Source organism: Calliphora vicina, chromosome 1 (genome assembly GCF_958450345.1).
Source record: "Calliphora vicina chromosome 1, idCalVici1.1, whole genome shotgun sequence".
Classification (NCBI taxonomy): domain Eukaryota; kingdom Metazoa; phylum Arthropoda; class Insecta; order Diptera; family Calliphoridae; genus Calliphora; species Calliphora vicina.
Genome location: NC_088780.1, coordinates 155418406 through 155436806, shown reverse-complemented (window position 1 = coordinate 155436806; position 18401 = coordinate 155418406). Strand labels below are relative to the sequence as shown.

The 18401-nt window shown below is 29.7% G+C and overlaps 1 protein-coding gene across 2 annotated transcripts in view; it reads right to left on the bottom strand.

Moving 5' to 3' along the window:
* Window positions 1-18401, bottom strand: part of LOC135964165 (probable serine/threonine-protein kinase DDB_G0282963) — a 140673-nt gene that overhangs the window by 34473 nt on the left and 87799 nt on the right. For both annotated transcript variants that reach the window (XM_065516269.1, XM_065516267.1), the window contains exon 3: window positions 6998-7410. In XM_065516269.1, coding sequence (XP_065372341.1) covers window positions 6998-7015 — 18 coding nt within the window. In that variant the 5' untranslated portion in view covers window positions 7016-7410. The remainder of the gene's footprint in view (window positions 1-6997; window positions 7411-18401) is intronic.

Below are 18401 nucleotides of genomic sequence, written 5' to 3'. Positions count from 1 at the left end.
ATATACAGGTCTGTCACACATTTTATTCGAAATGATTTCAATTCCGAAGTTATTATTCCGATCGATTTTGTTTTAGCTTCTTCAGATTTCGTTTGCTTTAGTCATACATATTTCAAAATAGTTTATAATTCTGAATTTCCAGATTTAATTTAGCAATATTTTGTATGTTAAAACAAAAGTCAAAATTATTTAAAAATATGAGAAAAACAAAAAATTACACACTAAGTCTGCTTTTACACAGGGCAAGTTTTCTTGCGCAAGTCTAGAATTTATAGGAGAGAGAGGCAAGAAGAAAGAAGAGGGGTACACACTTGCTTGTACTTCAATTCTCTTTTGTTTTCTCATTTTCATTATGGCGTCTATTAGGTTTTGACTAGGGTATTCATTCGACTAATGTTCGTTCGATTAATCGAATAATTTCTTACGAATAATTATTCGAACAATTTAAAAATGGACATTTTCGAATAACGAATAATTCGAACAATTTTATGTAGAATAATCGAATAAACGAATAAATGTTATTAAATTGCTTAAAATTTTCACAAAAATTTTATTGTTTCTGAAATTCGACAAATAACTAAAGACAAAGGGACTTTCGATCACTGTAGATGAGTGTTCCGATAGCTCCTTTTATAAATATATAAATATTACTGCAAGAAGTTACAATTCTAAAAACAAATCTTTCAAAATTAACTTAGGACTTGAATCAATGAAAATAAAAGGTACGGAATAAAATATTTGTTATTTAGCTGACGAAATAATCAAAATTTTAACTTACATTAAAGTGGAGTTGAATGAGATGGAGAATGTAATTTTGAAACGGTCGTCGAAAGTGATATTGAGGATGACATTAATCTTAATATATATGTATATAAGTGATGTTATTAACCTAACGTTTGGAGTTAGTCTTATACATGATTTGGAAAGTCGTTGAACATCTTTGTCTAACATGGTAATAAACTTTTTGCGTATTTGTAACTGCGTCAATCCTGCAATTCCTGATTTAAAATTAGCCACGTTCACTGACAATGATATCAAACTTTGGACAGATTCCCTTTATTGTGTAAATCCCCAAGACCACTTTATTAAGCAAAGATTCGGCAACGTTGATAGAGCTTGATGTATAATACAATTTGTTATAAATAATTTAGAAATAGTGAATAATTAATTTGCTAAAGAATTAGTTACTCAATTTAAAACCCGAATTAATGAACGACATAAAAAAGTTCTTAATATATTGTAATTGAATTCAGGATCATGTCCAACTAGCTCAAATTTTTTAAACCATAGCTCCAAAACGGAAACTAAAGGGTTTGCTAGTGGAGTTTTGTACATTGTTCGGGAGTTAATCTGATCAGAATATTTCAATTGAAAATTTTGTTTTCGAATGTTTTTTAACATTATCAGTACTTGAATTGTTAACTTTAACGTTATTCTTTGTTATTCTTTAAAAATAAAATATTAAAAAACTGACATCAAAACTTCATTCTTTACTTTTTTAAAAAAAATTAAATTATTCGAATAATTCGATTAATTTTAAACGTGTGATCGAATTATTCGAACAAGTTAAAATCTCTTATTCGAATTATTCGTTTCATTCGAACAAGAGACAAATCGAATAATTCGAATACCCTAGTTTTGACATACAAAATTGAACACAGACTTGCTGTGTGTAAACGGTCGAGCAAGTTTAAAAGGGAATCGAAGAGACTTGCTTCAAGTAAACTTGCTGTGTGTAAAAGCAGACTAATATCAATTTCACTTAGAAAACTAAAAACTATGGCTTGATTTGTATAATATCTTTAGTTTTTCTAAAGCCTTTTGAGAAAAGGTTTCCTGATGATCTGGCCTAAGCAACCAGTGAAATGCGCATAGGAACTTGCTTATCCCCCAACAATAAATGTCAGTGAATTTATCAATAATTGGGAAATTTATCACAATTCTTACTATGATAAAAGTGGTTTCATTCCGGAAAAAAATTTCATTTTACTTTTTCTAAAGAAGCAAAATGTGGAATTAATTTATTTTAACTTTCGATCGGAATGGAATTCTGTGACATGGGAATAATACCAACATTGACTTATTATTTTTAATTTTTTAAAATCTATTAATAAGCAAATACCATTACATCTGAATACCGTTAAAGGCATAATCCAAAAAACGTTACCGTTACCTTTTAAACGCTTCGAATCGGTAGCCAAGCATGTAATAAATTGAAAATTCCTGGAATTTAATACCATTTGCCAAAAATTCCATCAAATTAATGATGCTTCCATTAGCAAATATCTAGAAAACACAGGCAGGCGCCTGTAATTGTTGAAATTGAATCACAAGTACAAAACAACTTGTTTTCACACATGTCATCAGGAAACAAACACATTTTTTTTCAATTTGTAAATTTTTTCTTAACCAAAAACAATAATAGAAGACAATAAAATATGGTATTTTAAATAAAATGTGATTAAAATTAATATATATTTTGTTAATGTGTTATTCATCTTATTTAGTGCTTAAATAATCCCTTTCATGTTTCAGTGACAAATTTATAACAAAATACTCCCTCCCACAATGAACAACCAAAAATGAACGAATGAATAAATTCAATATAAAACAATAAATACTATAAAAATATTTTAAAAAAAAACACAACAGAAAACATTTAACATTTAACATTTAACATAAGAAAAACAACTACACAAATTTAAAAAAAAAATGATGAATATGCAGGTGATGGAAACAATTAGATACAAAAATGTATTTTTCTCTGTCTATATTTTTTTGTTTTTCATAAAACACACAATTTTGAAAATAAAATAACACATAAAACATCAACTAGCAAATTTACTTGCACAAAAATAAATATTCAAAAATTTTAAATTCATATTCAAAAAACAACAAACATTTATAAATGACTTCTAATATTTTTTTCTTTTTGGTTTATTTTCATATTCGCAAGTTTAGTGAATCATTTTTCATTAAATTAATTGTGCCTACATGAATCTGAAATAAGTAAGTATTCAATTTGAAAATACCTTACATATGACTTAACAAAAGTTAGAAATAGATTGAAAAATTATTTTTATATACCAGTCTTAAGTTCAAAATCCATTTAAATATGAATCATATTCATTAATTAATTTTATATATATAATATCGGTTCTGCTCGAGTTGGCAAAGATTTCTGTCATACAGTTTATTATGAGTGGTATTAACTTGGTCAAGTCCAATGATTAAGACGGCTTTGTCATGTCAAAATTTTGAGTGATATATTTTATTAGCAGATTTAATTAAATTGTTGTAATTTTCCTGTATTCACCAGCAAAAAAAGATTTAAATTTAAAAATGTTATGACTTCCATTGAAAACAAATGAATTTCCCCATCACCGAAATTCGAAATAATGGAAATTCAAACTGTCTTTTTTAGCAAATAATTTATACAATAAATATAACAAGTCAGATAACTTTTATTGGTTGTATGACTTAAAAATGCGGGATTTTTTTAAATTTGTAGAATATAAATTTATTCAAAGTATTGGCCATTGTTAGCTATGATCTTTTCCCATTTTTCTAGCAACATATGGATTCCGAGCCAAAGAACTGCTCATCTTTTGAGGCAAAGGTCTGGACTATAAAGTTGGCGAGGCAAAACTTCCCAACCAGATCATTCTAAATAGTTTTTAACAAGTATTGCAACATGTGGCCTAGCGATGTCATGATTGAATATTAATGTGTCATGTTTGGGCGTTTTTCGACAAATGCGCGCCATGGATATTTGGCTTTGGTGTCTATTCGTCTGGTTGGCTGGACTACACATACGATCTCTTACTCTTCAAGTTATCATAGTGGATCCATTTTTCATAGCAAGTAATGATTACGGACATGCAACATCGTCCTTCAAGGTTTCTTGTAGAGTATCCAAAACCGAAAACCGTTCGACCGGTTTTTTCATCTTTGTAAACTCCACCGGTTTCGGTTTTTTTAACTTTTCGGTTTTTTGACAAACCGGTTTTTGTAAGTTTTAATGAAATATATTTTCTAAAGTTCATTCAAACATATTTACACAGAGAAAACAAATTCGTGATAGCAACCGAATTTGTTTCCAATCGAATGATTCGGTTGCACACATAGAATTTTTCGGTTCTATTAACAGAAAATCAATTGATAAAGAAGAATTTCGGTTGAAGCAACCAAACTTTTGTTACCCCTTCCAAAATTATATAGCCACAACTGTAAAATTCGATCACTAAGGTAGAATCATTCGATTGGAAACAAATTCGGTTGCTATCACGAATTTGTTTTCTCTGTGTATGAAAAACTTTGATACCATTTTTAAAAATATTGATTAATTTTATAGAAAATTGTAGCATTTGACAACATAAAATAATTCAAAAATGCTAAATTTCCATTAAATACAAATTTAATATAAACCGGTTAATCGGTTTTTTTGAAGACAAAAACCGAAACCTCTTAACCGGTTTTTTTAAAAGACAATAATCGAAACCGGTTTTTTCAAAAACACACGGTTTTTTAAATTTGCCGGTTTTTTGGACACTCTAGTCTCTCGGTTTCAATTCGCAGGGCTGCTAGAGCAGCTCTTGATCTTCAAACTTTTTTGGCTGACCTGCGTGATCTTTGTCTTCCGTGTCAAAATCACCACTTCTGAACCGAAGAAACCATGCTATGATTTTCGCTTTTATATAACTTATTTTATAGTTAAAATTACGTTAAAACCTCTTTCAGGAAGGTGAATTTTTGGGGTAAGATTAACCCCATTAATTACCACAATGTATAGTTAAGTTTTAAACTAAAGTTGTACTGACATTTTCCATTCAAAAATTATTTTAACCTACAGCAAGAAGTAAGTTTGATCATTAAGTATGACATGGTATTTGCGGCCTGGGTTCGATTCCCAGCCGCTGCCAATCATATATTTTTTACAGCGCCCTCCTTAGGTGTTATAACATTGAAACGCCACCGAAGTAAAATAATAAAATAATGGTTATTGGCTTGACTAATGCGCCTTCTCACCACCAGAGGCGCTGCAACCTGTACTAATAATAAAAGCTTTTCTCATCCTTTCACCACCTTTCCTTCTACAATCTATCCCCTTTCCATAGAAAGTTACACAATTAATACACAAGCCTATGAGTGTTACTTCACTTTTTTTTAAAGAAAAAAAAGAGACTTCGTGTTAATACCATGAAACCAATACCATGAAATTGTGGAGTCAAACGACATACGCTCTTTATTCCTGCAAAGCGGCAATGAGAAAGAGTTGGGGTCAGATTTCAAGGATCGTATGGATGATCTTCTAATCGATATACATATATAAATAGGCTGCCAAATCAAAACTGTGTTTAGACCAGGGAAAGGCAAAACATGGGCGCCGCGTTTTTCATTTACTCTTCTCTTACGTACGTGTGCACACGCATTGTAGAGAAATAAACAACTTTTAATCAGTCTATCTTGAGAACTCAAACAAGCAGGTTGTGTATCGTTTTTTTATCGCACAATTTAAGAATCAGCGTTGCCAGTGAAAAAAAATGTCCCAACTTTTGAAGATGTATGATGAACAATATGAGATTTTACATTTTTAATTGGGGAAAACAGACGAAAGTTTACTGGCAACACCGATTCGTGGTGAGAGCGGGGAGATTGTATAACTAATACAGTAGTAAAATGCAATAGTATAGGTTGCCTTTCCCTGGTTTATACATTGAATTGAAGCGTAAAAATGCGGTTCTATAGTTTGAATTCTACTTAATAGTTTGTTGGAATTAACTAATCCATATAGCTTAGTTTTACTTGGGAAAATTGATAACACAAAATCGAAAAATGTAGAATCTTTTTAAACCACTATAAAATTTTGATTTATTCTGGTTCCAGCAGTACAAATGTGGTCAAAATTTTAAATTCTATGGAGAGGTTTTTTTGAAAAAATAAACGTTTAAGTAAAATTGTGAATTTTTTTTTAGGCGTTTATCCACATAATTAATGATAACTCAAAAACAGTTGGTTCGATATTATTAAAATAAACTTATAATAATTTAAAATTACATAGCCTTTAATCCGTTTATATATTAAGTTTTAATCGGTTCAGTAGTTTTGGAGTTATAATAACAAAATGAAGCAAAAATTATATTTTTTATGTGAAAATAGCTAATTTTTTTGTTTTAAAAAAATTAAGAAAAATCGAAAACGTCAAAAATTTTCCAGGTTTATTGCTTTATCACCAAGCCACATGTAATAGGAGCAAAATGAGATATCGATAGAAAAAATCGATTAATTATTTTTGAATTTATTTACAATTAAGTGAATTCGCTTATTTTCACAAAATTTCAGTTTTTTAAATAAAATTGAGTAGTTAATAGTTCTTCTTTTGATTGATTGAATTTTAAAAAACATTTTCTCCATTCAATGTACACATTTTCATATATATATTGCGTTACAATCGGCTCAGTAGTTTCGCAGTTATAATAACAAATTGCAGCACAAAATATATTTTTTAGGTGAAAATAGAATTTTTTTGCTTTTAAAAAATCATGAAAAATCGAAAACGGCAGAAATTGTTCAGATTTATTGCTTTATTGGAAAGCCACATGTAATATGAACAAAATGAAATATCGGTCACAAAAATTGATGGATTTTATTCGAATTAATTCACAATTAAGTGATTTAGCTCACTTTCACAAAATTGTATATGATTACGAGGACATCTTTGAGTGTAAACAGTTATTTTTTAAATTCAAACAAAATAATGTCAAATAAATCATTAAAAAGCGGTCTACATCAAATAATGAACTCTTTCTTTTAACAATTTAAATTTTAAAACAAAATAACATTTATATCCGTATTTAAAATATTTACATGTGTACCTAATGTAGGGTATTTACCAAAAATTATGTTTGAACAACAATACAAATAAAATATTGTAAAAATAAAAAAAAAGTAATAAAACATTGAAAAATAATAGATAATAGAAAATAAATCTACTTACCGAATTGATGGTGGCCATGATGGAAGTTGAACGGATGGATTTGAAGTACAACTACAAAATTATTGATGATGATGTTTGGAGTGGTTGTGGTGGTGGAGATGATTTGAATATTTTTTTTTGTTTGCTAGTGGAGCCTATTATTTTAGCTTGATGTTGATTTATTTTTTGGACGATCGATGGAAATGATGTTTGAAAATAAATGATGAAAAAAATAATTTTTTTCTTTTTAAATTTAAAATTTTTTTTTATTTAAATATTTTCATTTGATACGTGGTGTTCGTGGTGATTTGATATTTTGGTGGTGAATTGTTATATTTTTGCTAATATTTTTATATTTTTTTGGTGGTGGTTGTGGTGATCGTGGTGGTAGTGGTGGCTGAGAGGACTGACAACAACAACATAAATCAAAAAATCTGCAAATTAATAATAAAAAGAAAGAAATAAATTATAAATAAAGTAAATCAAATAAATTTTTTTTATTTTTTAAATTAAAAGCATATAAAACATAAAAACTATTTATGTAAATTAGATATTTTTAAATACTATTTATTTTTTGCTTAATTTGTTTTTTTTTTTATTTATAATTTTTGATTTATGACTAAATTATGGCAAAGAAAAAACACTCATTCATATTATTATTATTTTATAAATACAATAATAGCAATAACAATAACAACATTAAAATAAATTTATTTTATGTTTAAACATAAAAAGAAATATCGAAAACGATTTATGTCTATGATGAAATCTAAAGAATATGAAAAACAACACACAGACACACTCAAACTTTTTTATTTTAACAATATTCAATTTTATTTTGTTTGTATGTTGTTTTTTTAAAAATTCCTTAAAAAAAATGTTTAAATATGCAAAAATCTTATTTTAATTTTTGAAATATGGTTCAATGGTCATTTGCAGCAACGCTTGTTTAAAATTTGTAGATGTTGATCGGTGGGCAGCAAGAGTAATTACATTTTTCTCTCACTAGGAAAAGCGTCACACAATTAGTGACGCTTTAAGTCTTTGATGGACGAAATTAATAATAAATAAACTTAATTTGGTTGACGTTAAAAAGCTACTCACTCATATAATTCTATACAAACAAATTCTTGATTTTATGTATAAACATTCATTTATTTCAGGAAAAAAAAAATAGTAAGAATCACATCATATTCAGAAATATATTAGATATCTTAGTTGTTTATAAACAATTTGTTAAAAATAATAGCAGTGTAAATTTTAGTCATGGAAAATGTTAACACTTTTCTGACATATTCATAATAAATTTTATCATTCCTTTTGTAATTTCTGAATCATTATAGTCATGTTGTCTTCAGACTAGAGACAACATCACATTGATTTTCTAATATTTTTGGTGGTGAGTAAAAAATAAATCTATTTAAAAGCAAGTAAGAAAGTATGGTCGGTCAAGCCCGACCATATAATACCCTACACTAAGTAAAACAGCAAAAACATTTTTCTTTTAAAATTTCAATAATTTATATTTTTGAGTGATTTTCGGAAGTGTGCCTTATACCAATTATGGACCGATCACCGTGAAATTAGGTCGTGTGATTTATGTCTCTATGAAAGTTTACTATGTTGAATTTTGTGAGTATACCAACATTTTTAAGCGATTTATGCACGTTAAAGTGATTTTCGGAAGCGGGTCTATATGGGAGCTATGACTAATTATGGACCGATCGTAACAAAATTTGGTGACATGAATTTTGTATATATAAGACTTATTTGGAGCGCAATTTGTGGAAATACATTTATAATTTAAAGATTTATGACCGATAAAGTCCAATTTGGGAAGGACATTTGTATGGGGGCTAGGTGAAATAATGGACCGATTTCAGCCAGTTTCAATGGGCTTGGTCCTTGGGCCGAAAAAATAATATGTACCAAATTTGATCGAAATATCTTCAAAATTGCGACCTGTACTCTGCGCACAAGGTTTACATGGACAGCCAGCCAGCCGACAAGACGGACGGACATCGTTTAATCTACTCAGAAAGTGATTCTAAGTCGATCGGTATACTTTAAGGTGGGTGTTAGACTAATATTTTTGGGCGTTACAAACATCTGCACAAACGCATAATACCCTCCCCACTATGGTGGTGTATATAATCATTGAAATATAATTTAAGTCATATTCTTCACTTATAATAAAACAAATATGTAAGTATTTCCAGCTTTTTGGAAATTCGTACCTTTAAGGGGTTAAAGTTGTATATAAAATGCGGGATTTACAATAGATGGTATATCTTTTGAAAGCGGTTTTTGTTTTTAATAACGTATATGTCATATTGATGGGTAAATGTCGAAGTTTGTGCCATCAAGGCGTCATATGCAGGAAGTTTTACCTTTTTAATTTGAACAAGTAAGAGTGCTATATTCGGCTATGCCGAATCTTATATACCCTTCACCTTTGTTGTGGATGCATCATTATTTTTTATACAGTCAGCAAAAAAAAAACTTGTACACTTCTCAAATCAAAATTAAAAGAGACACGGTGATAAAAGTATAGAAGGAAAATAAGGTTTATTATTAAAAAATTAAAGCTTGAGATCCATATTATTATTGTACATACATATATACTTATTTCGATATGCATATATCTAAAAAAAATAACAACAACAAAAATATGCCAATATTCATAGGCAAAAAAAATTTGTACAGTAGAAAAAATCTTAAAATTACAACAATAAATATTGAAATATTATAATTTTTTAATACTTTGTGTGTTGACCTTTTGCTTCTTTAACGGCTAAGAGTCTTTTTGGCATCGAGTGGACCAATTTTTTTGTAATTTCTTGGGGAATAGAACTCCATATGTCCATTAGGGCATTTTTTAAAGTTTCTTTGCTAGAAATATTATAATCCTTCAACTTTGTTTTCATATGTGCCCACAAATGTTCAATTGGGTTCAAGTCCGGGCTCTGGGGAGGATGAGGCATAACTTTTTTTGTGTTGTAAAGCAACCATTCTTTCACTACTAAGGCCGAGTGCTTAGGATCGTTGTCTTGGACAAACACAAATCCGTCTTCCAAACCCATTTTTTGGGCAGATTCAACCAAGTTATGTTTTAAAATATTTAAATAATCCGTTTTGTTCATAATTCCTTCCACAAAAACAAGGTTTCCCACTCCATTTGCTCCCATAGCTCCCCACACCATTACATGGCCACCTCCATGCTTAACAGTGTGCGATACATTAGATGGATTTAGGGCTTCCCCTTCCTTTCTCCACACAAATTTACGGCCGTCACTGCCAAATATATTGAATTTAGACTCGTCTGTAAAAATAACTGTTTCCCAGAAAGCAGTGTCTTTGTTCATAAACTCATTTGCATACATTATGCGTTTCCTGATATTTGCTTTGGAGAGCAGCGGCTTCTTACGAGAAGAGTATGCGTATAAATCTTTCGAATGAAGGAAGTTTCTTATTGTCTGTGGAGTAACGTCAACTATATTAGAATTTTTAAGCTCATTTGCAATTTTAACGGCAGAAACATGTGGATCTTTCTTCACAAAATTACATATTTTCCGTTCAGTCTGAGGAGTATTTATCTTCTTTGGGCGGCCACTACCACTGGGTCTTTCGAAAGAATTATGTTTTTGGAAGGTTTTTACAATATAATGAACGGTACTCTGTGGCTTTTTAACCATTTTCCCGATTTCTCGAATTGAATTATTTTCCTTCCATAGTTTTATAATTAATTCTTTCAAATCTTTCGATGTTTGTTTTTCCGCCATTTTAATCACTTTTTTGAGATTATAAGTTACCGATCACTTTGAAAAACATGTTTCGACTAACTTAAAACTCTAATTGAACCATTTATGTGCAAAAAATTTGTAACGGGACTATTTGTACAAACAAAATAACAAGTGTACAACTTTTTTTTTTGCCATGTAATTTTCTCAATTTCCATATTTTAGGAGATAACATGAAAACGATTAATGCAATAGAAGAGATCAAACATACAAATAAAAATATATAAAATTTCCTTAAACTTACATAAATCACATGATAAAACCAGACGGACGGACGGACGGACGGACATCGTTTAATCGACTCAGAAAGTGATTCTAAGTCGATCGGTATACTTTAAGGTGGGTGCTAGACTAATATTTTTGGACGTTACAAACATCTGCACAAACGCATAATACCCTCCCCACTATGGTGGTGTAGGGTATAAATAATAAAAAATGCAAGTACAGTTTACTTCAAAGAGTGTACAAGTTTTTTTTTTACTGACTGTAATTAGTATATAGGTATGTATGTACATTGCCCACTTTCAGCTTACAGCATCCTAAATTTATCAAGAACACAAAAAACAACAACAACGCCAAACGAAACAGAACACCAAAAGAAAAAACAAAAACAAAATACGCAAGGCAATGAAACCAACACACATCCAAACATACGTTTAATTCAACACACAACCAAACAAAAGTTTAGTTGTATAAAAAACAACAACAACGCCAAAAGAAACAAAACACAAAAAAAAAAAAATATGCAAAGCTTGCACATCCAACCATACGTTTTGTTGTTTTTTTGTCAAAAAAACCAACACACAACCAAACAAACGGTTAGTTGTATAAAAAACAACAACAACGCCAAAAGAAACAAAACACAAAAAAAAACAAAATACGCAAAGCTTGCACATCCAACCATACGTTTTGTTGTTTTTTTGTCAAAGCATGCAATACATTGTGTTTTTTGATGAAATTTTCAGAGGTTGTCTCGGATTTTTGCTCATATCTCCGTTATTTATGGACGGATTTTGCTGATTTTAAATAGCAAAATTCTCGAAAGTATGTCTGACAGAATTGTTGAAGATTTGGATCCCGGAGATATCTGGGGCCTTCAGAAAATTGATTTCAACAGACAGACAGACAGACAGACGGACAGACAGACAGACAGACAGACAGACAGACAGACAGACAGACAGACAGACAGACAGACGGACATGGCTTAATCGACTCCGCTATCTATAAGGATCCAGAATATATATACTTTATAGGGTCGGAAATGAAAAATGTAGAAATTACAAACGGAATGACAAACTTATATATACCCTTCTCACGAGCTGAAGGGTATAAAAAAGTGCCGGTGAAGCACACCGATTGCTCACCGAAAATTATGGTGAATGTGTTTCACCATTTTCAAAGTGCAAAAGATGGTTTGCGCGGTTAAAAAGTAGTGATTTTGACACGGAAGACAAAGATCAACCAAGCCAGCCAAAAATGTTTGAAGACCAAGAATTGGAGGTGTTACTCAATGAAGATTTTTGTCAAACTCAACAAGAGCCCGCAAAATCATTGGAAGCAGGATTCATCCAAAAGCAGAGAAATTGTGTACAAACTTTAGCTGAGAGACCTTGAAAGTCAATGCTGCTTTAATTCTATAAAATAAAATAATTTTTGCACCGAATCATTGCTTGTGATGAAATATGGAAACATTACGATAACCCGAAGCGTAAGAGATCGGCTAACCAGCAAAATATCCATGGCGCTATGGTAATGCTCTGTATTTGGTGGGACCAAAAGATCCTATATATTATGAGTTGCTGAAATGTATCTGGCCAGACCATCAAAGGGAACCTGAGAGCAGATATGAAACCGTACTATTCCATCATGACAACGCCCGGCGACATGGTACAATTAATGTCAATAACGGGGCACGGTCTGGAGTTTTTTTTGTCTTTAGAGTTTTTCTTTTCCCGCACTTTATTATTTCCGGGGAAATTGGGATTCATTTTAAAACTTCCCGGGATCCCGAGAATTCCCGCCTATAACAAATTATTAAATTTTAAGAATATAGACATCGTTAAAATATAAAAAATATCTTTGGTTTTAAAATGTAATTGGATACAAATAAAAAAATTCAATAAAAAACCAATATAAAGATATAAACTGACTCGAATTCTAATTTTGGTTATATACAAACCTGCCACCATTTGTCATTTGTATCGGAATAGATTCAATTTCCATAAGATTTTGTTCTACCTTCGTTAGATTCCAATTAATTCTGTTAATTCGCAAAAAAATAAATATTTTATTTTTTTTTTAATTTTAAAATGTCAATGTTTTTCTTATTAAATCACAAAGAAGTTAATTAAAATTTGAAGAAAACCCAATAAAAATTCCAAAAATTTTCGTTTTACTTTTTGTGAAAAAGCTAAATACTAAAATAATTCCACTTTCGATCGAAATATAATTCTGTGGCAGCCCTGAACATTCAAGAGTTTTGGGAATGTTTTAAATAATGAATAATGTTTGTTGTATGAATCTTCTGCATTTGTTTTGGTGTTCAAAAAACATCACATAAAACTAAGGAAAATAATTCCCTGGAATTCTCGCACAATTTTCCAGGATTGAACATTTTGCGGTAAACTCTAGTTGTCATGATAAAATATTATGGTTGGTCTAACCGTTCTGGTATTTTTTAACGTCCAAGCTTCATACGGACATGCATAATCGACTTTCAAGGTATTTTGGCTTCAATTATTATGGTACCCAATTACCCTGCTTTTGGATGAATCCTGCTGCTCGCAAACGTTTAGAAATTGCTGCTTGAGTAGTCCCAATAGGGTTTTTAAACCGTGAATTCCCGAACATATTTCACGGGAATTTAGTCAATTTTCAATTACCTGATTCCCGAGATTTTTAGTCGGGATTCCCGGGAATTAAAAATAGACGAAACTTCAAAGAATACAAGTTAGAACTCTATTTTTCTCACAAAAAAATACGTGTTTATTATTTATTTTGGGGGTTTCGAATAAACATTTAAAAAGATATATGAAAAAATGCACGATCTAGAAATAAAGGTGAATAATCTTCAATACCGCTGCAAATTATTCCAGAAACATTATATCTATATATATATATATTCCTTTTACTAAAAGGCTTAAGAAAATTTTTTTAATTCATTTTGTAAATGATTAAAAGCTAAATAAAACTGAATGATAAAAAATCATTCAAAGTTTGAATAAATTCTGTTATTAATTGACTTCAAAATTAATTCAATTTAAATTAAGCTTTTGAATGAAGCTAAAGAATTAGACATTGCAAATGGATGTATGGAATGGAAGCCTGATATTTTTTAATTACGGATTAAGATTTTAGTGAATTAAGCTCAAATTTAATTAACTAATACGAAGCTCTATATTAGAGATGCTAATCGGGACTGATTTTTAAAAATCCCGGGGTTCGGGATTTGGTAAAGAATCCTGAAATCCCGACCCGGGGTTTCGGGATTTTCGGGAAATCTAAAATCCCGAAAATTATAAGAAAGAAACGTACATAACTATGTATTTACAATAGAAAGAAATTTTTTTATTTAGCAATTAATTTTTATTAGACACTAAAAAGCATAAAATAATTGCATGAGTAATCGTATAGCAGAAACGCATTCTACAGAAATTTCTAAGAAATTTTCCCCAAGAAACCATATGATATTTCATTATTTATTTTTTTTAATAGTATTTTAATTCGATAAAAGACGAAATGCACAAGATAGGATTTGATTTTAGACTTGAGGATTTCTTGAGGAAACATTCTTAGAATTTTCCGTATATTGAGTTTCTAATATTTTCATTTTGTTCGAGCTCCTCATCTGAGATAAAATCTATTTCATTTGAATTTAAATTGAGTTTTGTTAGACGAAGAAGAAGTGAAGAATTGATTTTCAAGAGCCCCATTCAAGGAAAACCAAAAATACCGTTTTCCTTTATTAACTATATTGTAGCAGGAGTTGAGCTTAACAACTTTGCTGGACATCACTTTGTGATATTCGGGCATGTAGAATTTCAAAATGCATGAAAAAGGCACACAAAAATTACAATTTCCCCTATATATTATGAAAAACGAGATATGGAAAATCCCAAAAACCCCAGGATTGAAAATTAAAAAATCCCGGGCTTCGGGATTCAGGAAATTCAGGGATTCCCCGTTTGGCATCTCTACTCTATATATAATGATTATAACACTAAGTTTTTATATGAAATTTTGCTATAATATTCATAATTTACAGTAAAAATGTTCCCGATTCCCGGGAAATTAAAAACCCTAAGTCCCAATGATTTTTCAATCTCTTGTTGAGTTTTTAAAACAATATTTGTCTTCCGTGTCACAATCACTTCTGAACCGAACAAAGCAAAACTTTCCGCATATGACGCTTTGTTCTAAATGACATATAAGTTAAATACCGCATTTTTCAGTCGTACCCAATACCTAAAAATATTCTTAATCGATTCTATGTTAATTTAAAGCATGACCAAAATTCATTTCCTTTTATCAAACACTTTTTTATATAGTATTCATATGCCTCAGAATGATTTATGAATAAATTATGATGTTAAATAGTTTTAACAAATTTTCACACCGCTGCCATTAAACTGCCATCATTATGCCCACACCTGTCTATTTATAAATGCATGAGACAATGATCTATTATAAGTGCGAAATGAAATGTTAAGTAATAATGAAACGGCAATATTGGAAACGAAAAAAAAAACAATTAACCCTCTAAATGTATAGATTTTAAAAACTTATGAATTTTTAGATGTCTCAAACAAAATACGGTTTATATTTAAATACTTAGATAAATTCTTAGATAAGATAAAGAAGAATTTCTTTAAAATAAACAAATTTGGGTTAAATTTAAAACTACATAAAACGAAGATTCAAATTTAAATTAAAATATGCTTAATTATATTGACTCAAGCTCTTAATTTTCTTTACATAGTATATCCAATTAAATCTAATACTAATTTTAAATTTTTATAAAAAGCTTTAACCCAAATTTATACCTTACGTCCATTAACAGGTTAAAAACCCACTGAAAATTAATAAAAAAAACACATTAACGTGGTTTCTTTAATGATGACATTGAATTTGAAATGTTGGAAAACAAAAATACGAAAAAAATCTTTGAACCACAAAAAGAAAATTGTTTTTTTTTTTTATTTTTTAATAATTTTAACACACAGAAAAACACTCATACGCCACAGTGTACGGAAATTGTGTTTAAATGAGAAGTGGAAAAACATAAAAACTGACATGTTTTTAAATTAACTTGAAATTTTGTCATTCGGATATTTTTAAACTAAAAATAATACGTTTTTTAATGTTTGTATTAAAAACTAATTAACATTTTAAACAAATACTGAAACAGAAATATAATGATAAATGTAGATATGCATTTTAAAAATACTTAAAATTATAAATAAAATCTTACATAAACGAAATGTAATAAAATGCTCAGGCTTTAATTGTGTAACACCTTGTTACATGATATTAAATGTGTGAAAAATATATGATTCTGGTTAAAAAAAAATAATTATTCAAATTTCAGAAGAAAAAAAACTGAAAATATTTTTATACAAAACACACAACAATAGTTGTCTGTATTATATTGATGGCCATAAACGAATATAACACTCTTACTTATTCTTTCTATTAAATTATAAATTACTACAATTTAAGTTTTCCTTTCAAACTATTTACTATTTATTTTTTTATTAATTTGCCACATTACCCCACTAAATTCCTTTTAATTGCATTTGATTGCAGTCAATCAATATTTAAAATGTTCGCTTTCTTATTTTATTTTATTGGTTTTGCGCTTTCAGCGTTAAATCTAAACACATGTCAGAAACTATTAAATCAGATAAATGTGTTTGTCATTTGCAACAAATTGTAAAATATTGGCACTTTATAAATCAAATGTCAAAAGAAAGAAGGCGAAATATTATGCAGAATTACTGTCAACCGCAATAAATCAATCTTAAAATAAAATCTGAACAAACATTAAATATAAAAGTAATAAAACTCTTTAAATAGTGCAGAATATTTAAAGCAATAAGTGAGTAAAAAATATCTTTTGAAGTATTTTGTATAAAGCACAAGATTTATGGTTTTCAAATAAGTTGAAATTGAAATGAAGCTTTGAATGAATTTAAATTTCAAAAGCTTTAGCTTTATTATATACATATTTTAGTTATTTTTTAGTTTAAAATTTTCAGTTAAATTTTAGTGTTATTTTTAATTAATTTCTGATTGACGTTATTATTTTTAGCTAAAAATGCTGACATTTTGTAAAATATTCACTATTTATTATTATATATGTACATTTAAATGCATATTTATATCCTGTTGTTCATGGGATGTGTAGTGAACTGATCACTTGACTAGCGAAGAGATAACACCTCAAGGTATTATTTCATTAGCGATATGTGACACTTTAATATGTGCCTGTCCTAAGATAAATCACATATCCAAGACGGCCAATTGAAAACGCCAAAACGTGTCTCCCAGTTTTGCCTTTTTTATGTAAAGTGATAATTTTCTCAGGCTCATATCTTGCAAACAGTTTGGAATTTTGATTTACTCTCTGAGGCAAAGTTGTAGCCCGTGTCATAAAGAACAACAATTGTGAACATATAAAATCAAAAAAACTTCGTCTTCAAAATCAAAATCGCAAAAAAATTCGAAATAATTTTTTTTAAAGCTGCCTAAAAGTATGCTTTAGTTTGTAATAATTTAATAGTTTATGCCCCAAAACACTACTAACTTATATCAACCTACCTAAACGTTATTAAGAATCATTCCTAGGAAGTGTATATGTTCTTGAAAGTTGTTTATTGATATCTAAGGTACATTTTTGTAGTTGACTGTTTCCTTGAATTTTGACCGCTTTGCTACATATGGACCTGAACAGGGGAAAAAAGGTAAAAAAATCTAATATGTTCACAATTTTTGTTCTTTATGACAAGGGCTACAAAATTCCCAACTGTTTTTTTTTTTGCAAAAATGACACCGAGGTCCCAAATCTTTGGGGGCCTAAAAAATACATGACTTTGGGCAAAACTGTGAGCGACGATTACCTAACTGAGTGCGCAAAATATAGATTGTTTGATGAGCTGTATGACATGGTTCGCCATTCTGCTGAAACCTAATATTATGCACGTTGATATCTTCCATGTCAGCTCTTAATCATAGCTCTGCAACGCTCACCTTTAACCGAAATGGCGTTCGATGATCTTGGATTAAGTTGCACACTTTCGGCCACAGCATCCACATTCTATTCGGTACGCACCCTAAGATGATGTGGACCGATTTGAATGCATAAAGAAGAAGTGTTGTAGAGTTAAGACCGCATTGGCCCACCAGGGATGCGGCCAGGAGTCCCCAAAGTAGAACATTATTAGGAATTATACTTTTTGAAAAGCTAACTTTATATTAAATATTTTAAATGTAAACTAATTTGAAAATTGTTGATATCGAAGGGACCAGGACCATCCAAAAAAACACCTATTTTTTATGTAAAATTCAACTTTAGGGCAAAAATTCTAAAATCGCATAGTAGATATCAAAATATAGTAACCCATTAT